We start from the raw sequence: 26,897 nt of genomic DNA on the forward strand, positions 1-26,897 counted from the left end.
AGCTCATCTGAGTCTCTAAGGGCCTCTGGTTGTCAACTCCCAGAGCCATTTCCACCCATCATTACCTAATGTTTTTATCAGCATATTCCAGCTCTGCCACTTGCTTTAGAAATTGGTTTCCTGGCCTACTGGCCCTCTCAGCCTGGACACCACAGGGAGGTGGAAATGAAGAAAGGCAGGATAGAATAAAATTCAGTGAAATTTATGAAAATAATGTTTAGATTCTATATAAAATAATACCCGGGCTGGCTCCGTCCTACAGCATGAAGGGCAAGTCCAGGTTCTTCTCACCAGTGCCCACGTAGATGTAGCCATAGTTCTTGGTGCGGGGAGCATGGTAGAAGGTGAGACCTGGCCAGAGGAGGCTGCGCAGCACCACCAAGGCATTGCCCCTCTCCATCTGGATGCTCCAGGACCCTGCGAGACAGGTGGAGGTGAGGCCTGGGCCATGGAGCCAGAGCTCTGCCTGTTGGACAGAGGCCCCTCTCCTTGGACAGTTAGGCCTGGAGCTAAGGTTCCGCTGGAAAAGGGAAGATGATTTACTCACCCAGGCGCTGTACTGCTGATTCACTTCCAGAGGGAGGGCAAAGGAAACAAATAGGTAAAACTCAAACCAACAAGTTCTGCTCTCAGCAAGTCTCACCAGGCTGACTGGGACAGGAGGGAGACTTCCCCCCATACTAGGGCTAATCACTGGTGACCTTAGTACCTGTGTGCTTTTCCCCTGTTTGAGTTGTCTTTCCCAGTCCCAGAAACTTCTACCCAAGAGGATTAGACCAACCAATTAAGGGGCTCAAGTAGAAGTTTGTCCACCTCAGATCTCACACCTCAGTGGCCTTCTGACAGCTGGTGGACTAGGAGCTATCTTTGGTGGAAGCAGACTTGGGCTGCCCCTAATGAGCCTCTGTTAATCCTGAGTTTCTCTAGACGGGAGCAGCCCAGCCCTGGCCAAAGTTCTGCAGCCATGAGGACTTGGCTAGAAGGGCCTGATCCAGCTCCAGATACGAGGGAGGGAGCTGTTGTGTGGGAGGAAGGAGCCTGGGAAGATCGCCTCTGGATGCAGATCTGGGGCTTCTATTCCCCTGCGCACAGGCCTCTCCCCCGAACCAGCCACAGCCCTGCCCCAGGCCTTGCCAGAAAGGCAAATGCTTTGAAGGTTTTGGTGCTGGACCAACCAGCCATGCACTGAGAGCTGCTCTGAGGCCTTCATCAATTGCCAGCTCAGCCCTGCTGCTTGGCTCTCACCACCCCAGGTTCCCACAGCCCACCTCCACCCATGGCCCACCCTGGTCACTCCACACCCAGCAGCTTCACAACTTGGTCCCCACCCACTGGGGGCCACCCTGCATCCAAGAGACCTGACTGCCAGACCTGACCCTGATAGCCACTCAGCCCTGCTCAGTGGGGAGCTGCCTGCCCAGATCAAAACCTGAGCTTTCTGAGCACTGAGGTCTGCTATCTCTGGCCCTCAGAGTTCACCCTAGTACTGCAGGCCAATACTATGTGCCATCATATGTGTACAATGAAAAGGAGACCATAATGTGGACATGGCTCCCCTATCTCACGACATCAAGAAGAAAACAGGAAGGCCAGGTGTGGTGGTACCTCTCTGTAATCCTAAGCTAATTAGAGGGCAGAGACAGGAGGATCAGGGGCCATGGTTGGCCTAGGCAAAAGTTAGGGAGACCTTACCTCAAAAACAGGCTGAGGCTTAAGTGGTAAAGCATTTGTCTAGCAAGCATGAGGGCCTGGGTTCAAGCCCCAGTACTGCCAAAAAAGGGTATTCCTGTTCTGTGTTGCCAGGGCAGTGGCCTAAGTGCTGCCTAGTCCATACAGCTTTTCTCTTGGGTACCTGTGAGCCTCTTATCTCCAGGCCAGCTGCCTCAGAAGTCAGAAGGCCTTGGCCTATTACTTTCTTGATCACGTCTCCAGAAAACATTGCCTAGGGGAGATGAGGGTGGGGTATGACAGAACAAAGTGTTCCTAGTCTCCGTTTGGCCTTTGGAAGAAATGGCCCAGGAAGGTACCATTCCCTAATTTTGGTCACCCCCGCCAGGGCCCAGAGCATCATCTGGAGCCAGCTTTCTATAGAGACCTTGTCCCTCCCTGCCCCTGGAGCACATAGCCACACAGCCTTGCTTGAACTAAGAATGGCCAGACTGGTCATTGCTCTCTGTCCACCCAGAGCGGGAGGTTTGCAGCCTCCCTAGGCCTTGGAGAAAATGGCCCTGGAGTCGTCCCTCCACCACCACCTGTACCCTCATCAGTGCAGGGTCACCAGCATGTTGGCACATTCAGGCAAGTGCTAAGTCCCCACCTGCCCTCACACCAGCCTGCCTGGCCACCTCGTGCTTCCAGTAGATGAGGAGGGGAGCTCTCAAAGTGGCCCAGGCCATCAGCAGGGGCTTCTACCTAGGCAGCAAGGAGAAACTGGTGAGGAGGTGAGGGCAATGCAACGCCCCCAACGGGGCCAGGAGACAATGCCAAGCAGGCCCAAGGGTGCTGGCAGAGTTAAAAGCATGTGAGGGGCCGGCCTCCCTCCCTCCCTCGCATTCCTGTCACACTCCTGTTGTCTCATCATCCCTTGCTTAGCTGGTCGCCCAGGAAACAAAAGACTCCCAACGTGCTAGGAGTCACGTAGCATCTACCTGAGGAGCCAAGCACTAGCCATCACCTTCACCCACTTTCTTAGTGCAAATACTGAAAAGGCCCAACCAATTGCTGTTGCTCCCCTCTAAGACTGGGGAAGCAGCCTGGTGTTTCAGTTCACAGCCCCTGGTCTCTCCCATGCTCCACACTGGCAGCCACAGTTCTCCAGAAGGGCTGTGTGGTGAGGCTGTGGTGGGCACAAGCTAGTAAGTCAGGAGTGGTGCCTGTGCAATCAGCAGAAAGTCACCCTGGGTTTCTGGGGCCCTACCTAGGGCCAGTTTATTAGTGCGGACACCTCATAATCGCAATTACATTCTCCTACCATGCAGGGGATAAACTACAAGGCACAGAGATTAAGAGTGAGGGAGAAAGCCAGGCACCCATGGCTCACGCCCATAATTCTAGCTACTCAGGAGGCAGAGATCAGGAAGATGGTGGTTCAAAGCCAGCCCTGGGCAAATAGTTCACAAGACCCTATTGCGAAAAAACCCTTGACAAAAAAGGGCTGGTGGAGTGGCTTAAGGTGAAGGCCCTGAATTCAAGCCCCAGTACTGGAAAAAAAAAAAAAAAGTGAGGGAGAGGGTAGACCAGGCTTGGGGACACACTGTCCAGGGGCAGCAGATGGCATCGACCCTCCTCAGACTAACTCTTCCCCACAAATTGTTTCGCACACTAAAAAATGGCCACCCCCTCCCCCACCAAGGCCATAAGGTAGAGTCAAGCCTCCTAAGGTCCTGGAGACAGGAAGAATGTAACATCCTGGTGCCAGCCTCCAGTCTGATGCCTCATGTCTCTCAGGTCCAGGCCAAGCACTTGTCAGCCAGGTTTCCAAGGAATTTGGGTGGATAGTCACACACATACACACACACACACACACGTACGCACACACACACACACACACACGAAGGCCAATCCTGTGCTTTGTTCCCCAACCTTGTCCAATGCCCCATGTCTCATTCATCCACCCCACTGCAGCTTTCTAAGGCACATTGCAGGCAGCGGGCCCTTTGCTGCTCTCTGCTGCCCAACCTGAGTGTTGCTACGAGGGCTGACTAGTTGCTGGAGCCAAAGTTGGGCAAGGAAAGGATCTAGGCCCCCAGCTCTCCTGTTCTGCCCACTCCTCTCTTCTCCCAAGATCCCAATGACCCTGTTTGTGAGGCATCTTCCAGCTTACATTTCCCCTGCCCAGCCTGTGTCATTGCATATCCCCAAACCTCCCTGAGACAAGGAAGTGTCTTTCTCATTCCCAGACCCGTACAGCAGCTGCTCAGTGGCTACTTGCTGATGAGGCTAAGGAGCACTGGACCGCAGAGTACTACCCAGAAATCCGGCTTCTTGACCTACCGCTCCACGTCGCCCAGCTGCAGCCCAAGGTCCGAGAACTCTTAGCCATTGCCCTGCACCCACCGGGAGGATTATCCCGCCACCCCAGAACCAGGTGGCAGCCCCCCAAAGCCACACAGCCCACAAAACTAATATCCTGTGGTATGGCATGACAGTTCGTGAGGACAAGGTGGCCCCCAACAACATCCCTCCCACTTTTCTTCTTTCACCAATGCTACCCCAGAGACAAGCTGCTGAGCTCCTGGCCTATCTCCATGGGCACAGAGCAGGAGACCCAGGGACAGGTCAACCTCAACCACACCTGCTCAGAGGTGACACAAAGTTACCCTGAACAAACTGCTTCATACCCAGAAAAGAATAATCCAACCTAGACAGAAAATGGCTGTCAAGTCCCACCCCTCTAGCCAGCGCTGGTGTCCCAGGGACTCCCGCTTGGGGTTCTGGCCCCACTCAGCAGCCGGGCCTGGCCACTGTCTGCTGGGCAGAGGAGCCTCCCAGCAGTTCATTCTGCCATGTCACTGTCTGGTAAGGGAGTCTGGGTGAAAACAGACTATGTGCTCTCTCCCAACCACCCACACTAATGTCTCCGTGCCACAGCACTTACCAAACCATCCTGAGGAAAGGTTGTGCCTGGCTTCCTGGAGGTTTCTGGTGATGGCTTAGAGGTTTCCCACTGTGTGAAGTGTCCCCATAGGAGGGACACCTCCACACACACACACACACACACACACACAAGAAAAGACAAAAGTACTCAGCTCCCAGGACTCCAGCACCAAGGGCCGAGTCACATCTGGGTGGACAGGGAAGTGGAGCCAGCAGCTGACACTGAAGCTCTGGGGCCCACAACTAGGGTAGGATGCTGAAGGCCTCAGGCCACTGCCACTTGTCCAGGTTCTGCACCTCCCAGAGACCTGGTGGATTCACCTGCCAACTGGACACGCCAAGGGGGCACTAGCAGCCTTTAGGAAGACCCCCCCAACCTCACATCTTGCTTGCCCTGCTGCAAAGACAAACAGTTGCCTCCTGTGTCCCAGCAGGGCAGATGGTGTTTCCCCTAGGAAGACCTGCTGTCCCACCACTCCGTCCAGCTGGCTGTGGCCTCCCACACAGAAGCCCCTTCCACCACACAGAGGACATGGCTTCCTGGCACTGTGGAGGACAGCCTGAGCCTCCCTGGATCCGGAGCATCCAGCTGCAGGGGAAGAAGCTGCAGGGGGTTTTCCAGACAGTGTCCCCACCTCCCTTTACCAGTGGAATGTGTAGCCCCCTTCAGTTCTTGGCAAGGCTTGAGGCAGAGTTGGAGGAGATTCAGGAAGCCTGGGAATTGTGTCTGATGGGTGAGAAATGCCCCAACCTCTATAAATCTTTCTTCCCTCGCCCTCTGGTAGGGGAACCCTCCCGTCCAGCACTGCAGGACTGGCAGTGCTCAGGGTGGCTTGACTTGGGCGCCCCCATGTGGCGGAGGCTAAGGTGGCAGCTACCCACTCAGAACCATGGCCTGGCCCCTGGGTGCTGCAGGGGCCCTGAGACAGCTTCCTGAGACCCAGCGCACCTTGCGCCTTCTCTAGCCACCTGTACACTGCTGTCTTATGATCACAGACCTCCTCCTAAGCCACCAGTAGCTTCTACTGTCTTTGCCTTCTAGGCCATCCTAAGCCTGCCCCAACTCATCTCTACAGCGTGTTCTACCACTAAAAATAACGTCAACAATAATCGTTAGCTTTTATTTGAGTGCTTTCTAATGTTAGGCCCTGTTATAAGCATTTTGTATATGAGTTAACTCATTTAATTCTCACAACAGCCCAGTGAGGTAGAAAAGATTGATTTGCTCTTTTCAGAAATGAGGAAACAACCACGGCTATTGTCTATCATCCTAGCTACTTGGGAGGCTGAGATTGGGAGGATCATGGTTTAAGGCTAGACTGGACAAACAGTTCACAAGACCCCCATCTCCAAAATAACCAGAGCATAATGGCCAGAACAGGAGGTGAGGCTCAAGCAGTAGAATGCCTGCTTTCTAAGTGTGAAGCCTTGAGTTCAAACCCCATTCCTAACAAAAATAAAAAAGGAAAGTGAGGCACAAAGAAATTGAGGGACTCTCCCTAAGTCATACAGCTAGAAAGTCCATCCCATCCCATCCTGAGTTTCAGCCCATCCGGGTTGCATGTCGCTCCTCAGAAGTATTTCTCCCAAGGCTGGGGGTGACTATTGCCCTGTCCCCCATAAAGGAAACACCATCAACTTGACATCACAGTTAAGGCCCTGGAATCTAATGCTCTGACACTCGGTCTCCTTGGAGTTAATTCTGATGACCCTCTGCGTCTTCCCCTGTAAAGCATCCAGCTCGTAGGCTGGCCATGAAGATTACAATGAGCCGCAGCACGGAATGGTCTGAGCACAGGGTCTGGCCCATAATAAACCATGTCTTTACTTTAATGAGTCAGTTATTATTGTCATCATCACTGCCGTCATTATCACCAGGTCCCTCTAGACCTTAGAAACACCAGCTGTGGAGAGGTAAGCAGAGCTGAATCAGCCTGGCACCTGTCTTGGGTGACAGTGTCAGGCACATGCTGTTCTGTACTGGTGATGCTCAAGGGAAGGAAATGGGGTCTCCAGAGCTCTGCCAAAGACCACTGGCCTCCAAGGCTGTCAATTTTTAAAGTACTACACAAATAGCAGAAAGCAAATGTATGGACCTTATTGCCTTAATAGGTGGTCTGCTAGTCAGTCGAACAACCCTCACTTATTGAGCACCAGGTATGTGCCAAGCATTAGGCAGAACTCCCTAATAGAAGTTGAGATATATGTGTCACTAGAAATTTCAGGGATGTGTGGGGGAAGGCTCCGACCTGCCTCCATTTCAACATCATCATGGCTCCAGCACACCCGCTCCTGGATATATATGGGAAAGGAGGAAATCGGTGTGTCAAAGAGACACCTGTGCTCCCATGTTCATTGCAGTGCTATTCACAATAGCCAGGGAATGGCAACAATGTAAGCGTTCAACTGAAAAGTGGGTAAAGAAAATGTGGTACATAACAGAATGAAATTTTTCACTCAGAAAGCAGAGGTAGGGAGATTGTGAGCTCCAGGCCAGCCTGAGCCCATAACAAGACCCTGTCTCAAAAAAAATACAATTTTAAAAGCCTGGAATCCTAACTACTTCAGAGGTAGAGCTTGGAAAGATCCAATCAAGGATCGGATCAAGGTCAGCCCCAGAAAAAATCTTTTTGAGACCCCTCCCCCCATCTCAACCAATGGCTGGGCGTGGTGCGGCACAGCATCCCCAGCTGTGCAGGGAAATACTGACAGGAAGATCAGGGTCCAAGCTGGCCCAGGAATAAAGTAAGACCCTATCTCAAAATTAACTGAAGCAAAAGGGACTAAAGGGCCTGGCTCAAGTGGTAGAGTACCTGCCTCACAAGCATAAGGCCCTGAGTTCAACCCCTAGTACCACCAAAAAAAAATTTTTTAAAGGCCAAGCATGGTGGTATACACTGGTAATCCAAGCAATTGGAAGGCCGAGGGAGGAGGATTGAGAGTTCAAGTCCAGCCTGGGCTAGATAGCAAGATCCTGTCTTAAAAAAAAAAATAACCCCCCAAAACAAATGGGCATGGTGGCACACACCTGTAATCCCAGCAGCCTAGGGGCTGAGACAGGAGGCTCAGCATGGGCCAATGTAGCAACATTCTACCTCAAAAAAAGAAATGGAATCTTGTCATTTTCAATAACACAGACAGAACTGCAGATTGCCATGTTCAGTGAAATAAGCCAGGCACACATGATCTCACTCATGGGAAATCTGAAACAGTTGCTCCCACAGAAGTAGAAAGTCCAACTGGTTTCCAGAGGCTAGGTGCTTGTGGGGAAGGAAGCATAGGACGTCGTCAGACAAAGGATACATAATTACACACTGGAATTATCACAATGGAGTCCCTTCCTACTATTAATGTATGACAATTCAAACATAATTTTTTTTTTTTTTGCAGTGCTGGGGCTTGAACTCAGACCTTCATCTTCAGCCAGCCCTTTTTTGTGATGGGTTTTTTCAAGATAGGGTCTCCTGAACTACTTCCCCGGGCTGGCTTCAAACCGTGATCCTCCTGATCTCTGCCTCCTGAGTAGCTAGGATTACAGGCGTGAGCTACCGGCACCTGGCTAAAAGGATATAAATTTCAGTTGTATAGGAAGGATAAATTCAGCAGATCTGCTGGACAGCCTAGTGACCATAGTTAGTGGTTAAATGATACTTATTATTTTTTTTGTTGGTATAGGGTTTGAACTTAGGGCCTTGTACTTGCTAGGCAGGCATTCCACTGCTTGAACCACACCCCCCAGCAGCTTTTGCTTTAGGTATTTTTCAAAAAGGTCTCGTGTTTCTGCCCAGGCCGGCCTGGACCGTGATCCTCCCATCTGTGCTTCCCGTATAGCTGGGATCACAGGCACATGCCACTGCACCCATCTTTCAGTGGTTGAGATGGGGGGGTCTCGCAAACTTTTTGCCTGGGCTGGCTTCAAACTTAGATCGCCTGAACTCCACCTCCTGAGTAGCTAGGATTACAGGCATGACCCACTGCCTTGGGTTTTTTTTTTTTTTTTGATAGGGTCTCACCACGCAACCCAGGCTTGCCTTGAACTCACAATCCTCCTACCTTGCCTCTCCCAAGTGCTGGGATTATAGATGTGTGTCACCATGTGCAGCAGTGTATTGTATTCTTGAAAAGTGCAAAGATAGTGGTTAAATGTTCCCATGCAAAGACTAGAATTATGTGAAGCAATACTTATTAGTCAGTGCATTGAACTACTCCACGATGTATGTATTCTACCAAGCATCATGCTGCGAATGATAAACACATACAGTTTTATCTGTCAATAAAAGAAAATAAGAACTAGGATTTTTTTAATCAAGAAAAAACCTGCTCTGTTTTGTTTTTTATTTTTGTTGGTACTGGGGTTTGAACTCAGAACCTTGTGCTTGCTAGGCAGGCACTTTCCCACTTGAGCCAGACTCCAGCCCAAAAAGGCCACTCTGAAAATTAAGACCTAGTGAGATACCTCACGTCTGTGACAGCATATGGAAAACAGGACTACTTTTTGTCACTGGAGAACATTAATGAAGTGTCTGATGTGACTGGGTGCTGGAGAAGCCCACCCTCCAGGGCTCACCTCAAGCCACCAATGTCCACCAGGGACCTTGGTTCCAGCCCCAGAGGAGAAGGGCAGGTGGCATGGCCCACTGCTCTGACCTTTAGGGATGTCATGCTCCAAGGAGTCCATGAAGTCCAGGGAGGGGTCCAGGTCAGCTTTCTCAAGCAAGGTCTTACTCTTCAGGCCCACAGCCTCCCGGAAGTGGAAGTAGGAACTGGGCTTCCTGACCTCAGACATGGGCAGTCCTAGGCAGGAAAGGAGGAGAGTTGGCCCGAGTCCCACAGCCCCCTCCCCTCTGCATTAGGACCACAGGGAAGGGTTTGCAATGGCACAGAACTCAAGGGAGAAAAGGGACCAGCATTCCCTCAGCCCAAGCTCGGCCCAAATCCTGAAATGAGGAGAAGTACAAGGAGGAGGAAGGTAGCAAAAGGCAGGTCATCCAGACCCATGGAAATCCCAGGCCACCATATGCCCACCCTTAAGCAGAAGAGGCTCAGGGTTCAGTGACTGGGTAGCCCATGCCAACCTACAGCACCAGGTCATGGGGCCTGCCCATCCCCTAGGTAATGTGGCCACAGCCACTCTTCTTCAAGGAGGGTAGGTTCCCCCTGGTCGCCCAGACATATTTGCCTGAGCTCAGAAGGGACACCCTCCTATGCTTGAGGGGAGCTCCACAGAACTCACCTTCAAAGGTCCGATTGACATGGGTGGGTCCAAAAGGGGTTTTGAAGAGGGCACCTCGGGGAACAATGGCCACAGCCTTGTCAATTTGATCAATGATGGACACCAAGCGAGTTTCTTCCTTGATCTGGACCTGAGGAACCAGGAGAGACAGGAGAGGAGCATCCTGCCAGGGTGCTGCTCTCACTCACCATGGTACAAGTCCCTGCACCACCAACCTCCCCGATTGCCAGTATCTAGCGTCACAGATCACACTGGGCAAGTCTTTGCCTTCCCGCCTAGATTTATTCCTTCCTTCCTCCCTCTGTCCTTGCTTCTTTCCCTCCCTTCTTCCTCCTTTCTTTCCTTCCCTCTTCTTTCTTTTCTTTCTCCTCCTTTCCTTCCACTGATAATACATACAGGTGATCTAATACTCATTTATTTTTAGTGAGATTGGGGTTTGAACTCAGGGCTTCACATTTGCAAAGCAGGCACTCTACCGATTAAGCCACAACTCCAGTCCATTTTGCTCTGGTTATCTTGGAGATGGGGGTCTCACAAACGTTTTGCCCAGGCTAGCCTTCAACCACAATACTCCCAAGCTCAGCCTCCCAAGTAGCTAGGATTACAGGCGTGAGCCACCAGTACCCAGCTGTAACCATCTTATACAGGTGAAATTCAGTTAGAATTCCCATCAAGGGCAACCATGAACAAAGGTCTATGTTCATAGAGATGTCTGGGAATAACAGCTCTTGACAGGGGAACTCAAGGCCCCAGAGAGGCTCCCACAGTCACAGAGCTACCTCTTTTCCATGGGCTGCCAATTTGCATGGTTGACAAAGAAAAGAAAAAACTGTCACCCAATTCATGCCTAGGTCAGGAGCTTTGCATATATCACCTCAAAATCTGTACAAGCCTGTGAAGTAAACATGATTATCTCAGTTTTACACAAAGTGAAACTGAGGCTCAGGAAAATAAGTTACCAGGTGGGAGGTGCTGCATACTTAAGGCCTCACAGCCTAGACACAGACTTCCAGCATCACCCAGGTTCAAGTGCAGAGGCTGAGGTTTGAATTCTGGCTTTGTCTAGCTTCAAAACATGGACTCCCTACTTGTGGACCTAGCCATTCCATTTCTAGGAATTGATCCTTCAGATAAAGTGCACACATTGCAAATACCGTAGGTACAAAGCCACTCACTATGGCATTGTTTGTAAAAGCTGAAACCTGGAAGCCTGCTATCCAGGAATCAGACACTCACTGAACACTGGTACAAGGAGAATGACGGAGGGGGTGGATTTAACTAAGATATATTGTAAGCACTTCTGTAAATGTCACAACGTACCCCTAGTACAGCGATAATATGATATTAAAAAAAATGAAAACAAAACAAAAAAACCACTGGTACATTACCACACTGGCACAGAAAGTAGGACGTCTTGCTAAAGCACTAATACTGAAAGGTCTCCAAAAGATATGGCTATGTGAAAACAGCAAGTGTAGGGCTGGATATAACATGCCACCATTTGTTCAGTTTGCTAAGGTGAAAAGAATATGTGAAGTCAGATGTTTGTTGAGGTTTGCATTTGCATGAAACCTCTCTGGAAGCAGTACCCCATACTTGAATGTCAAATTCCCTAGGCATCATGGGAAAATGCAGGTTTCTGATACTGGGCCAGAGATTCTGGTCTTCTAACTGCTAGGACAAGATGAGGCTTCTGATCCAGACTGCACTTTGAGTAGACAGATTTGGACACACATGCACAAACACAGGCACATACACGTATACACATAAAACAGTTACATTAATGCCCCCCAAAAAGAGGGCCTGGATGACTGTAGCCAAGGATAAAAGGAAACTTTATGCCTTTCAGTACCTTTGAATCTTGAGCCATTTGGTGTATTATCTAGTAAAAAGTTGATATGAAAATACAAGAGGGCTGGTTAGCTCAGTGGTAGACCACTTGCCTAACATGTGTGGGGCCCCTGGTTCAATCCCCATCACCTCAAAAAAAAAAAAAAAAAAAAAGTCATCCTAGGGCTGGAGGCATGGCCCAAGCAGTAGAGCCTAGCAAGTGTGAGGCCCTAAATTCAAATCCCAGTACTGCCAAAAAATCATCAGCATCATCATAACAATAAGTAAGAGTAAGAGTCTGCACATTCCCTTACCCTAGGGAACAGCCCAGACCCTCTTTTCAGCCCCCACCAAGCCAGGGTTTATAAGAGCTGCCTATCCACTGCCCTCACCCTGACCCTCAGAAGCTGTGTGTACCTGGGCAAGTGTCTTAACCTCTCCAGTGCTAGTGTCCTCCTCTCCACCACCTGGAAGTAATGCACCACCTTTCCAGAGCTGTGAGGCTCTCTGCTACCATGCTCAGTACCCAAATGGGCAGTAGTGAGAACAGGATACAGTAGCCATTGTCCTAATTTCTAATGGGCTGGCTTTTTGCTGTTGTTATTTGTTTGGTTTGGTTTGGTTTGGTGCTAGTGATGGAACCAGGGCCTCACACATTAGGGAATTTATTTTTACATTGCTTTAATGGAGAAATTGGCTAAACATTGTTTCTCACTGAGGTTCTAATTAAGGTAATGGAGAAAGTCTAGCACACACTACCTGGAGGCTCACCCCAGACTCAGGCTGGCTTTTAGTGATCCAGGCTTTCTTTGTTTAGCCCTCTTCCTCCCCTCATCTGCACTCACCACAACTTCTTCATCAAAGACCTTCTCACCATCGTTCACCTTCTGGAGCTCGGTGTGCTCATACTCATGGGAGGGGTCCCCCATGAAGAGGCCCTTCACCACAGCTGTCTGCTCCACCATCTCCTCTGTGGCTGGGGGCAAGAGGCTCCATTCTGTGCAGTTCAGGCTGTCAACAACATTGACATCATCCAGGCTTTCAATTCCCTCACACTCAGGCTTCTAGCCACCTTCCCTCGCCCCCGGGGTCAGGCCCCCAGGGACTGTTGGGACACCTACCCTTCCTCGCTCACGACCCTTAGAAGCCCTAAGTGCCTATGGTGCACTCTACCCTCTTGGGCAATGCAGATTCAATTTTATTTCTTCAAGATCACAAAAGTTTCACATTTAGATGCTTCGACATCAATGAGGTAACATCCTAATAAACCCATGGTGAGCTGAAAATACTGTGAAGGCAAAAATGCAAGCTGCAGGCTGAAGGAGTGGCTCAAGTGGTAGAGCACCTGCCTAGAAAGCATGAGGCCCTGAGTTCAAACCCCAGTACCACCAAAAAAAAAAAAAAAAAAAAAAGCAAGCCAAATGGTGGCTCATGCCTGTAATCTCATCACTCAGGAGGCTGAGGCAGGAGGCTTGCAAGTGTGAGGACAGCCTGGGCTACACAGCAAGACTTTGTCTCAGAAGAACAAAACAACACAACAAAATGCATTTAATACACTAACTTAACAAACCTCACAGGTTAGCAAAACAGGCCCAATGACACCCAGTCAGTTTCCAGAATGAAATGACCTCTTACCACTTCAACTGCCTCCACCCTGACCCAAAGCCACCATCCACTCTGGCTGGCCTGGGAATTGTACATGCCTAACTGTTCTCCCTGCTGCCATACCTCCTCCCTCTCAGAGTTCCCACCCACCTGTTCAAACCTAAACCAGATCACGCCTCTCCTCTGTGCACTAGAAACCTTCTAGTGGCTTCTCTTTGCGCCAAGTCTTTTGATGCCCCACAAGGCCTTGCGGGAGTGTCTCTCACCCCTTACCTCCTCTGACTACGTCTGACAACATTTCCCTCACTCCTTTCTAGCCACTCCAGTCTCCATGAGGTTCCTCCTCTAGTAGTCTCTTACCTCAGATACCACATGACTCACTCCCTTGGTCGCTACGGGTTTCTTCCTCAAATGTCATTTGATCAGAGAGGCCAACCCCATTATGCTATTTAAAATAATGCCCCATTGGCTAGAGGTGCGGCTCAAGAGAGGTAAGACCACCTGCCTCCCAATCACAAAGCCCTGAGTTCAAACACCAGTATGCCAAACAATACATAAAACAATAAAATAGCTGGGCACTGGTGGCTCACGCCTATAATCCTAGCTACTCAGGAGGCGTAAAGCAGGAGGATCATGGTTCGAAGCCAGTCCAGCAAATAGTTTTCAAGACCCCATCTTGAAAAAAATCCTTCATGGGTGGAGAAAAACAGAGGCGGGGGGAGGGGGGGGGAAGCTGGTGGAGTGGCTCAAGGTGTAGGCCCTGAGTTCAAACCCCAGCACCGCAAAATAAATTAATTAAATAAAATAGAGTATTCTCTATCTCCCTTAGTACCTAATACCATCTGACAAGCAATATATATCTCCCCTTCTCTGACCCTATTGGCTGACCCTATTTAGGGGTCCCTACTGTCTGACCCCTTAAACATGCAATACAAGTTCCATGAAGACAAAGACTTGGTCTTATTTACCACTGAATTCCTGGTGCCTAAGTTGATGCTTAGTATATAGGCACTCAACAAATACATACACACTAGAGCAAAATGAACCCCAAATCTCTTATCTTCAGTCCTTCAGATTTGTGCTTTATGTAGCTTCTCAGCATCTCACACCAAATCAACTCTGTCTTCCCAGAATTCTGCCTGAATTCTCTCCAGTGAGTGGCAACAGCCTTTATTTGGTGGCCTTAGTGGAAAGGAGGGATCAGCCTTGAATTCTCACTCTCCCAGTTAAATCTTTCTATCTGCCCGCCCGTTCCCTCAGCTGGTTTTTCCCTTTCAAGCCCTTTCATCTGAACACAGCAATGACTCCTACCTGCTTACCCTATTTCCAGGCCCCGAATGGCTCCCCATGGCCTATGGACAAAGGTCAAACCCCTTGGCCTCTCCATCTATGTGTACATGACAGCCCATGCTGCTTCTGTCAGGTTTACCTCCCTGTGTTCTCCAAACACGCCAAGCCACTTCAGCCTTTCCTCAGCTCATGGTTCAGAACCCAGAGCAAGGAGTCACTGAGTGAGCAGATTTAGAAGACCAGGACGTGCGGTCCCCTTGTGTGCACCTCTGTTCTAGTTTGAACACATCGTGCTGTAATTGCTGAGTGACACATCTGTCTTCCTCTTTAAGATGTGAATGACTCAGAGACAGAGGTGCATCTTGGCCATCTTTGTAACCCCAAGTCTAGCACAAGACGCATCCAGTCAAGGCTGGATTGATGCACGTACCCGTGCAAATGAATCTGGACTGCTTTAGAAAATGGTAAGCTTCTGCATCATCGCTGGGGGTAGTCAGAAAGAGGCTGGATGGTCCCGTATGGCAGAGGCCAGGGAATTTTCCCCAGTTCTACACCCCTTCTCTTCCCAATCCGCGTGTTTTCTACTTCCAAGAGTCTCTCGCTGCGGAGACCACACTTCCAAAACGGCACCAGCCCAGCCGCAGGGGCTTCTGACCCTTCTCAAAACTAAGTTCTTCGGAATTTCAGGTCCCGCAGCTGGCTAGCCCCTGGGTTTCCTCCAGAATCTGTCTTCACCGGACCACTCACTTAGCTCCGCCTCGGCTCTTCGCCCTCCCTGCATTACAAAGCCATCTGCACTGAAGTTTCTCTGGCCCCCTACCCGCAGTGGACTACGCATGCTCCCGGGCCCCCTCCCCTCTCCCCGGCGTCTTGGGATCCCCAGGTTCAGGTCCCGCTTCCTCAACCTTTCCGTTCCCTCCCGCACAGGTCCCGCCCACTCGCTTCCGGGAGCCCGCAGGCCCCGCCCCTTTCGAGACCCGCCGGGCCTTCGTTCCCGGCCTCGGGTCGTCCCGTCGTCGGTAGCCTCCGGTGACCTGTCCCGCCCGCCCAGGTGCCCCCCCACCCCCCGCACCTGTACAGCGTCTTGCGCGGTGCCAGCTGGTCCTCACTCAGGCCCTGCGCGATGTAGTAATCGGCGACCAGGCCGAGGATGCGGCCCCAGAAGAGGACCCGGTCGTAGCGGTAGTCCCGCTTAACCAGCATAAGCGAAGTGAGCAGTGAGGCCCGCCGGTCCGGGCTGAGGCCCTGCCCGCTGCCCGACGCCAGCTCCAGCGACAGCAGGAGGCTGTCAGCATCCATCAGGCCCGCGGCTCCCAACGCCCGTCGGGTCGCTAGAAGCCGTCTCCATGGAGACCTGAGCCCCGCCCCTCCGTGGGACAGGAAGCAGGATTCCACCCCCTGCACCGCCCAGCCCTTCTCCCCTAGGAACCCTGGCGGAAAACCTCGGCATACTCTAGCCCCTTCCCTCTTCCGTTCCGGAGTTTGGGATGGGATGTATTCAGCTGTCACGGCACGGCTTCCCCTACTATAGGTAGGCCACAGTGTGGGGTTGGAAAGCCCAATCCAGCCTAATTCCGGGGGTTTTGGTTCTGGAGCCCTTTCCCCTATTTGACACCTAGGGCCCTCAATGTACATGTGTGCGTGTGTACAGGAACCTGGGAGGAAAAATTCACTAATTCTTTCAGCCCAGTCATATCACAGAAATATATGAAGAAATCAATCTGAGATACATCCTGGTTTTAAAAGCCTAAGGTCCTGACAGTCCCCCTCTCCCCATTCTAACCCTCACTCTGTGCCAGGTCTTACAGTATGGGATCCATCCAATCTGTACTCTTCTTTCAATCTTCTTCACTACATGTCCTTTTGTCAGCTCCTTCCTAGGACTATTCCACATGTGGCAAATGAAGATTAAGTAATGGGGCTAGGTATAGGCCACTTGGTAAAAGATGATATGGAGAGGGTTGACAATTACTGACTACACTTAGGTACCTTTCGACCCACAACTGTTGCTTTTAGACTCAAATGGTAGCAACAGATGAAAAGGCCAGCACCCCACTGCAGCAGGGGCTCTGCACTCCCTGGGCTAAAAACTACTGATCCACATCCATCTCTGGAGTCCCCAGGCAAAGACAAGCATAAACAGGTTTCTCAGCAAGCTTGTTGCTGGGGAAGATGGGCTTTGTTAGTATTAATGGTCGTCATTTCTGGATTCCTTTGGAGAACACTCATGAAATCAGAATGTGCTGGGCCCCAATGCCAAGCCCATAGAGAAGTGTCTAAATTACCCAGATAATTACTTTGTTTTGATTGTCTAGGCATTGTTTATGAAGGCTTTTAAAATAAGCATTTGAGGGAGCTGACTTGGCTTAATAAATCTTTCATCTGAAAACAACTTACAGCCCCCTTATTCACAAGTTCCCCCACTCCATTAGTCAGACCTCTTCTCTGGTGAGGATATGTCCCAATTTCTTTTCTATAAGCTGACATGCTAATGGCAGAATTTGCTTCAAGTGATCACAGCACAGAAAAGAGCCCAAACATTTGCTTTTCACTGATCCTGGATTTCCATGTCAGGAACTATAAGGCGAGAGGGGAGTATTGCAGCTTCATAATGCTAACACACTGGGCAAGGCAAATCCTGGCAGTTCCGGAAGAAAGCTACACAGAAGTGCAGCGGAGGCCCTCCGCCTGTCTCTGCAGCCAGGCACATCAGGTTCAAATCTGTTTTAGCACTTCAGCAAGCTACTCAGTCTCCCCAAGCCTCATGGATAAAATGGGGCACTGATATATATACTGCAAGGTTGCTAGGATTAGATGATACATGAGAATGCTTACAACACCGAGTATAGGCACATGGAGCTGTGTCTCAGGCATGGTGGAGTCCAGCCTGGTGTTACAGGCATGGGTTGTGGAGATGGAAGCCTCCCTTGTGCATTGCAGAGGAGCATACTGAAGAATGCAGAATGAAATTCCATGAGTCCTGGAGGTTAAATTCAAATATGTAAGAAACAAACAAACAAACAAACAAGCAAATAAAAACCACCAGGATTTAAAATGGGGGTGGTGGTGGTAGTGGGAAGGAATAGGTGAAATAATCTTCATATAGTCTTGGTAATCACCAAATTGCCACTGACAGCCAAGAAGGGGCACCTTGCCAGTCTGAGCCTGCACAAGGTTGGACTTTCAGTCTCCAAAACTGAGCTAAATAAAACTCTAAGGAAAAAAAAATAGAAAAAAGCCCACAGTATATACATCATATACTATGTTTCAAGCACTCTGTATACATTATGTAACCTAACAACCTTGCAATGTATATACTGTTGTCCCCATCTACACACACACACACACACACACACACACACTCTCACACACACACACACACTCTCACACACACACACACACACATACACTCTCACACACACACACACACTCCAACACCAGTAGGGTAAGGATTCTGTCTTCAACCTGCTTCCAGGAAATGTGCATGGGCTCTCCTTCCCCAGCAGCAAAGAACGCCAACTTTGATGGTTAGGACAGTGTCAAGCCAGAGAGGATCCAACAGCAAGGATGGCAATGGCCAAATCCGATGTTGCTGAAGAGGGATTACCATGGGCAGGAAGGCAGGGTTTTGCCAACAGCAACTGCCAGCAGCCATCAAACAGCTGCAGTGGAGACAGGCTGGGCTGAACTCCAGAAGGAACACATGGCCTCGGAGCCAATCCCACAGGATTCCAAGGCAACCCTGGGGGCCTCAGCCTACAGTTCAATCAGGCTTTGTAAAGAATGTCTCAGTTTTCTTTTCTCAGCCTAGTCTCTCAGCCTCCTACTCCTGACATTTGCTTCTTAAAGCTAAAAGGCAGGTTTACTAGAACTACTCAGAGTCCAGAACAGTTGCAGAGCTTCACTACAGCCTCAGCTCCTAAAGCAGGTCATATGGCATGTATGTGATGGCTGACTTAATGAAGACTGACACACTGAAACTTCATTCTGTCCTGACTAACTACCAGCGACACTCAGACTATAGGCAACCCTTTGGTGAAGAACAGAGCTATGGCTACTGTTCTCTGAGGATGAAAAGTCTTGGGAGGAGCTCCTCCCCTTACCATTCTTTCAGCACATCTACTCAGTTTACTAGACACTGAGCACAAGGTCTGACTGTTCCCTACATCCCTGGGCTCTCATTGAGTAGCCTGGTAAGCTAAGTTCCTTAACAGGATTTTGCCCAGATCAAGGGTGACCTTTGAAGCCAGGCACTGGTGGCTCACGCCTGTAATCCTAGCTACTCAGGAGGCAGAGATGAGGAGGACCACAGTTCAAAGCCAGCCCCAGGAAAATAGTTTGTGACACCTATCTCAAAATAACCCATCACAAAAAAGGGCTAGTGGAGTGGCTCAAGCACTAAGAGCACCTATCTAGCAAGCATAATGCCCTGAGTTCAAACCCCAGTGCCGCCAAAAAAAAAAAAAAAAAAAAAAAAAAGTGACCTTTGCTTTCGGCACACAGAATTTAAGGGTCACAAAGATCTGTATGTAGCAAGGAATGTTGGGCTACAAGTTAACTGATGAGAACTCTAGTCCCAACTCTATTATCAAGCTACTTATAGAACCTTGGCCATGTAACTTACTAGACTGGCCTGACTCAAACTCAGAGCACATGTGTAGCAAGCTGAGGCCCTGAGTTCAAATCACAGTACTGCCAATAAAAAAAAAGAGGCCCAGGAGAAAAACAAAATACTCAAAATACCCTAGCCTCAAGGCTGAAAAGTATCTCTGTCAAGCTGCAGGAAAATTTTATATGTTCATTTTATATTTAAATTCATGAGTCATACCCACATCATAGCTCTGCTACCAATTCTGGAAGGATAGAGCAAAGCAGAGAAGGCCCACCTCCATAGGAGTCTATGGACCCATCTTTCCTTTCTACCCTTAAACAGGACAGCCAGCAGCCTCTGGGAAAGTCAATCTTTGATTCAGAGACATTAATCAACAATGATTATTAGTCACAGTCACCTATCACCAACCCACCAGGAAGTCTGAGGAGGAGAGGCAGACAGCCAGAAGGACAGAGTCTCCCTCTCCCTCATCAGGAACTCCAGTTCCTCCACGCAACTCCAGTTCCAAGCAAGATATGGGTGATGTGTCACGGAGAGATAATTGAGCCATTGTGCTTTCATGGATTAAGAAGCATCCTCCTTCACTCGTGGAAGCCTTTAAGAGTCACTGGTGCCTGGAACCAAATATAATCCTCCGAATCCATGGTTGGGATGGAAGGTCTGCCACAAGACAGGGTCACAGTGAGTTTGTGGCCCCGGCTGGGTACTCGGTAGTTGAGCTTGGGTCGAAACCAATCTTCCCCACAGTCACGGTGCCCCTGTGCCATGACAATGGTGCCCATGAGGGGAGGAACCTGCAGCTCACTAAAGGCATCAGCCATGAAAATGGCTCGGAAGAGACGACGTAAACAAGCAGCTGTGTTCAGGCTCTGGTCCACATCAAAGGGGGCCAGCCTGGACAAGTCAAGTTCGTAAAACTCCTTGGGGCTAAGAGCACTGCCGCCAAGGAGGATCAACACTCGTGGTACTAGTGTCCGGGCAAAGAGGTCCTGTAGGTGACTGAGGACACTTTCCAATTCCGCCAGGGCTTGTTGGCATTTCCTGCTGCTTGCCTCAGTTGTGGACAAAGGTTTCTTCTTCACTATGTCCTCTGCCTGTAAGGACAAAGAATGGTGGAAGAGAAGAACAAGGTAGGGTGAAGTTAATGACCTTTGAAGAAACTTCTTGGGATATACAGATGCTTTCAGGATTGGATTACTGGCTCAATGAAGTTCCAAAACCAAGACATTGAGCTTTATCAGAGGGCATTATATTAAAAAGGAAAATATATTCTTTCTATAAAACCCTAATTCTTTTCTACTTAGAACAGTAAACACACTATTCTAAAGGTGAGGGCATTCAAGATATAAGCAATGAAAATAGTGAAGGAGATTTGGTGGCATGGCTGAAGGTGGCAAATAACTGTTGTACAGGGAGTGTACAGGTGTGAAGAGAGAGTAGAGAACTGGAGAACAGACAACACGAGCCAAAAGGCAGTGACAGTTTCAGAAAATAGAAAGTAAGTAAATGGAGTAGTTACAAGTTCAAGAGGGCTGAATACCAATTGCTAGCAAAGGGACCCCCACAAGAAGCAAATCCACACTGCAGAACCCCAGAAAGGTCAAGAACTAGCAATACAGGTACCACAGAAGGCAAGAGTGAACACAGAGGAGCTAAATAAAAGTTTGTGTGAGGATGCTTACATCTCTTGCTAATTTCTTGCCCCCTCCAGAGAATTTTCAATACTATGTTTGGTGAGTTCCCTAAAGAGACCATCAGGTTTCCACCCAATCTCTTTATAATGAAGTTTAGCAGCTCAAAAGGCCATGCATGCACACAGCTTGGAATTATTTATTCTGAAATATTCAGCAGGCACAAAATAAAAGCCTACAACATGAAAAACAGGTATCAGAAGAAACAAATTTGAAAAGGATTCTGGAAGAAACAAAAACACTGAAAAGAACAGAGAAAAAAACTTCAAAAACACAATAAATATCCTCAGGTAAAATAATTCCATAGTCATGAAACAACAGAATGTTGTTTAAAAGGAGCACATTTTGAGCTCCTGCTGTAATCTCAGCACTCAAGAGGCTGAGCTTAAGACCAGCCTGGGAAACACAGCAAGACCATGTTTCAAAAAAAAAAAAAAAAAAAATGTCAGGAATGGTGGCTACTCAGGAGGCAGAGATCAGGAGAGTCACAGTTTGAGGCCAGCCCAGACAAAAAATTCACAAGACCTCCATCTCAATCAATAGGTAGGTGTGATGTCCTGTCATCCTAGCTATGCTAGGAAGCACAAATAGGATCCTACGTCCAGGCCACTTGAGTATAAAGCAAGACCCTATCTCAACAATAACCAGCGCAAAAAGGGCCAGCAGAGTGGCTCAAGTGGTACAGTGTCTACCTAGCAAGGGCAAGGCCCTGAGTTCAAACCCCAATACTGCCTCCCCCAAAAAAGATAGCCAAAAGAGAAAAAGGAAATATAAGTGTTAAAATATAAAGTCAAAGAAGTACCCTCAGAAAGATTAACAAACAAAGCAACAACAACAGGTGAAAATTTGGAGAGAAAGACCCAGTTCAAGGTCTCGGGAGGGAACTCAGCAGTGGTAATGCTTTGCACACATGAGACCCTGGGTTGGATCCCCAGAATTACAAAATAAAGTAACACTAAAGCGTTCATGAAGTCCTAATTCAACACATAATAGGAGTTTCAGAAAGAGAGGAGAAAAAGTTGGGAGAGACTACTAAAGACTGAAGGAGGGAGAAAGCTTTTGCAACTGCAGAGGTTGACACAGGCCCTGAAGGTTTCTCAGACATCTTTGTACCTGCCTCCACCTAAGTCTTCCTACCCATTTTCCCTTAAAGCCTGTGCTTACCTGGGGAGAAGGTTTCCGGTAGAAGTGCTTAAGCTGTTCATAGGGCAGCGGGAGTTGCTGGCGTTGGTACATGATATGCTTTAGAAGTTCACAAGTAAACTGACAGCAGCCTTCCTGGCTCACAGGTCCAGGAAACACCACTGGCACCAAGCGGTCTCTTGGGCAAAAGGGCTCCGAAGGGTTGGAAGTTTCCTGGGCAGAGGTGGTTTCCAGCAGATCTACCTGGGGAGCATGGTTTTTTTCCGACTTCTCATACCACTCCAAATCTAGTGCGTGAACAGGGTGAAGTGAGCAAAATGAAAAACTTAACAGGTCAATGTCAAAAGCCAGTCTTCTCAAAGCCCATGCCATCCTATTAGCCACCACTACGAAGGGGGTTGCCAATACTCGCAGAGCCTCTGCAGCCTCCAGCGTGGGCGGCGGCGGGGAGGTTCCTGTCCCTGTCTAAAGGGATTTAAGTGACAGCAGGACAAAAGAGGGATTTCGGAGGGAGCAGTGCTCCGCCTGGAAAGCAGCGGGCCGTAACCGGGAGAAATGAGTGGAAAATATAGTCAAGTGGGATTCAGACGAACCAACTCCACCCAGGGTGAGGGAGTCACCGGCAGAGCCAGAGCCGGACACTGGGACCTGGAGGACAGGGAAGAAGATCGGAGAAACGACCAGTGGCTAAATAGCTGAAGGAGGGTAGCAGTAGGGAAAAAACAGGTCCCCAAGACTTCCCAAGCTCTGAACCCCACACGTTACCCGGGACTGCGACCGGAGACGGCACTTCCGGCTCCAACGCGGCCATGACGACGGCCTCCCTCCACTCACTGCGGTTAGAATAGGCGCCCCATGGGGCATCATGGGAAGCCCGCGCCTCCACTTCCGGCCAGGGCCGGAAGTGGGCGCGGCGGCGCAGCAGGGTGGTGAAGGCTGGGCTGGGTGATAGTTGAGTCCTGCGCTCCCTCCTTATCGGCCTGGCACTGTATACCTTCCCTTCCCCCTCAGGGAACCCGGGCGCGCCCAGCCGCTGGGCGCAGCCTTCGCGAGGACACGGCGCTCACGCATCCGTTCACTTTCGGGTTCGCTATTCACCGTGCACCCATTTCGTGCCAGGCCCTGTCCTCGGTGCTGGAGACTCTGCTGGGCCCGGTCCTCAAGGGGTTCACTGCCTAGACAATACAATGTGATGAAGTGTACAGTAGAGGTGACAAGTGAAGTCAGCTGTTACCGCTGTGGCGAGTCAGGGCATCTTGCACGGGAATGCACGATTGAGGCTACAGCCTAGTTATTTTCCTTTGTCGCCCCTCCTTTTTCTGATTGATGGTTGTATTATTTTCTCTGAATCCTCTTCACTGGCCAAAGGTTGGCAGATAGAGGCTACTCCCAGGCCAGTGAGCTTTACTTGCCGTGTAAAAGGAGGAAAGGGGTGGAAAAAAACCGACTTTCTGCATTTAACTACAAAAAAAAAGTTTATGTTTAGTTTGGTAGAGGTGTTACGTATAATGCTTTGTTAAAGAACCCCCTTTCCGCGCCACTGGTGAATAGGGATTGATGAATGGGAAGAGTTGAGTCAGACCATTAAGCCCGTTTTGGGTTTCTTGAATATGTTCCCATGTAGGAGGTAAAACCAATTCTGGAAGTGTCTATGAACTTCCATAAATAACTTTAATTTTAGCATAATGATGGCCTTGGATTGTCTGACCTCAGTAGCTATTAAATAACATCAAGTAACATCTGTATCAGGCCCTCATAAACATACAGTTGAGTGGGAGTAAACAAAATGAAAGACACATATACGTGTTAATGGCTGTGCGAGAGAAATCGGGATGAAAGCCTAAACAGGAGCAGCTTCATTGCAGCGTTGATGCTGGACATACAGATGGTGATGGTAAAGGTTTAGAATACATATTTTCAAAGACTAAATCTAAAACCCAGAGTAAACATCAATGCTCAGAGTTAGCATAATTTGGAGCTATTCAGGAATCGCAGAGAAATGCATTTTCACAGAAATCAAGATGTTATTTTTGTATACTATATCACTTAGACAACTGTGTTTCATTTGCTTTAATCAGTTTTTAAAAGTCAGATGGAAAAAGCAACTGAAGTCCTAGAAAATAGAAAATGTAATTTTAAACTATTCCAATAAAGCTGGAGGAGGAAGGGGAAAAAAAAGGGGGGGGGTTCACTGCCTAGACAATACAATGTGATGAAGTGTACAGTAGAGGTGTACAGGGGCTGTGGCCATGAAGACAGAGGGCCAAGACCCAGAGGGTGTTGGGACGGGGAAGGGTAGTCCTAGAATACAAGCAGAAGCTGTGTGACCTGGAGGACGAGTAAGTTAGCAAGACAAAGAGGACCTAGTTAGTGATCCTGGAGACCGTGAGAGACAAGAGCACGCTCTGTTCAAGAAATGAAATAACATGATAAAGGGGAACCAGGACACGGCAGGATTATAAATCCATGTTAAAGTTTGAAATTGATCCTGTAGGAGGATGGGAAAGCCTTTTTAAAGTAGAGTGACATGATTAAATTTTTTTGAGTTTGAAAACTTTTTTTAAATTGGCATACGTTAAGTTGTACACAGGGGTTTCATCATGACACTTCTGTACACGCATATAAAGAACTTTAATCGTGTTCACCTTCTTTGTTACTCTTTCTCATTCCCCCACTTTCTTCCCCCTTTTCCCTTTCTCTCTCACCTCCCTGGTAGTCCCCTTTTACTTTCATGAACTTCCCCCCCCCGCCCCCGCAATCTTCCATAAATGAGAGTAAATAAGTAATACTTGTCTTTGTGGGACTGGCCTATTATCGTGATAATCCACTTTCCAGCAAAGGACATACTTTCATTCTTCTTAGTGGCTGATAAATTTACATTTCATAAAATTAATCCAATAATAATCCAAAATTAATCCGATCCATAAAATTGGATTACAGGGAAGATAAGGGGGGTAGGAATACCAGTTAGAAGTAGTGACTGCAGTTACACAGTCCATGATAAAAAGAGGACCAGACCTAGGGTAGTCTCAGAGGGTGGAGAGAATTGGGTAAACCCAAGAGATGTTTAAAAATGAGTTCAGTGAGTATAATTTAGTGTTTGATCCAGGGAGGAGGAGAGATAGAAGAAGACTGCCAGGAAGATAAGCAGGTTTGCTGCGTGCTGGTGTCTCATGCCTGTAATCCTAGCTACTCAGGAGGCAGAGATCAGGAGGATCGTGGTTTGCCCAGCTTGGGCAAACAGTTAGCAAGACCCTATCTTGAAAAGAAAAAAAAAACCATCACAAAAACGGGCTGATGGAGTGGCTCAAGGTGGTTCAAACCTCAGCACTGCTGGGGGGTGGGGGAAAGCAGGTTTCTTACTTTGGTAACCATATGGCCAGATGTGCCAGACAATGAAGGAGGGGATAGTAGAAGAGCAGTAGGCTTTGGGGGATTGAGTTTGATGTCTCCATTGGACAATGAATAGATATATTTAGGAGCACCATTTGGAATAGGGATAGGTATTTGACAGTCCCCAGTATGGGAGTGGATAAGATCATGCAGGAAGGGTGTATAGAATGAGAATGGGCTAGGATCCTGAAGACACTAGTGTTTATGGGATGGGGGAAGAGAGAAAAGAACCTGGGGAAGATACTAAGGAGTACCCAGAGAAGTGTGAACACAAATATACAAGTGTCAGATCATGGAGGTCAATCATGGTATGTGTTTCAGGAAGTAGAAACCAGAGGTCAAAACATACTATAACAATACAGTGTTTAAAATTCTGTGGTGTTGGAATAAGGGTGTAGTCAGCAAAGCATGTGCCTAAGATAAATGAGGTGCTGGGTTCCATCCTCAGCACTGCAAAATTAAATAAATAAAATGAAAAATACTGTAGTATTGGCTCAGAAACAAACAGATTTTAAAAAAAGAGGGCCCAGAAACAGATCCAGGCTTCCCACAGTGGGAAGATCACCTGACTAGCAAGCATGAGGCCCTGAGTTCAAGCCCAAGTACTGCCAAAAAGATCCATATAGACGTAGATCTTAGTATATAATGATGGCAACATTGATGATAACATTCAAAGTAAATAACAGAGACAACTCTGTCCATTTAGGAGAAAAAAATTAAAATAGTTTCTACCCCACCATACAAAAAGACAACTACCGAATGGATTAAAGATTGGGCTGGCAGAGTGGCTCAAATGGTAGAACACCTGTCTAGCAAGCATAAGACCCTGAGTTCAAAAACCAGTACCACAAAAAAGTAAGTAAGTAAATAAATAAATTCAGACCTAAACATAAGGCTGGAGGCATGGCTCAAGCAGTAGAACCCCTGCCAAGCGAGTGCAAAGCCCTGAGCTCAATCCTCTGTATGCCCCCAACCCACCCCTGCCCGCTAAAAAAAAAAGATTCACACATGAATATAAACCTCAAAACTCTTAGAAGAGCTGGGCACTGATGGCTCACACCTGTAATCCTAGCTACTCACAAGGCAGAGATCAGGAGGATCAAGGTTTGAAGCCAGCCCTGCGAAATAACTCAAAAGACCCTATCTCGAACATACCCAGTACAAAAAAAGGGCTGCCAGAGTGGTTCAAGTGGTTGAGCGCCTACCTAGCAAGTGTGAGGTCCTGAGTTCAAACCCTAATACCACCAAAAACCAAAACAAAATCCCTAGAAGAGAGGCTAGGGATATAACTCAGTGGTAGAGTATATGCTTACATGGTCGATCCTCAGGAAAAAAAAAAAAAAACCCAAAACTCTTAGAAGAAATATTGGGGAACAACTTAATTTATAATGTAGGAGTCAGTTTGACTTAGGGGTGACACAAAACCAAGCATAAAGGGAAAGATTGCTAAGTTTGAGTTTAAGACATATGCAAAGGTACTATACACAAAAATAAATGACTAATT

The 26,897-nt window shown here is 48.5% G+C and overlaps 2 protein-coding genes across 2 annotated transcripts; both read right to left on the reverse strand.

The window, feature by feature from the left end:
* Positions 1-256: 256 nt before the first annotated feature.
* Positions 257-15,915, reverse strand: Rsph9 (radial spoke head component 9). The gene is made up of 5 exons (XM_020157203.2): positions 15,627-15,915; positions 12,505-12,670; positions 9,830-9,959; positions 9,244-9,390; positions 257-417 (listed from the first exon to the last, which is right to left on the reverse strand). The coding sequence occupies exons 1-5, from the start codon at positions 15,851-15,853 to the stop codon at positions 257-259; spliced, it is 831 nt and encodes a 276-aa protein (XP_020012792.1). The 5' UTR covers positions 15,854-15,915.
* Positions 15,916-19,500: 3,585 nt separating this feature from the next.
* Mad2l1bp (MAD2L1 binding protein) lies at positions 19,501-22,904 on the reverse strand. The gene is made up of 3 exons (XM_020157078.2): positions 22,766-22,904; positions 22,022-22,287; positions 19,501-20,260 (listed from the first exon to the last, which is right to left on the reverse strand). Exons 1-3 carry the CDS (start codon positions 22,809-22,811, stop codon positions 19,748-19,750), a joined length of 825 nt encoding a protein of 274 aa, XP_020012667.1. The 5' UTR covers positions 22,812-22,904; the 3' UTR covers positions 19,501-19,747.
* Between the last annotated feature and the right edge of the window lie 3,993 nt (positions 22,905-26,897).

The sequence above is a fragment of the Castor canadensis genome, chromosome 8 (genome assembly GCF_047511655.1).
Source record: "Castor canadensis chromosome 8, mCasCan1.hap1v2, whole genome shotgun sequence".
NCBI classification, from domain to species: domain Eukaryota; kingdom Metazoa; phylum Chordata; class Mammalia; order Rodentia; family Castoridae; genus Castor; species Castor canadensis.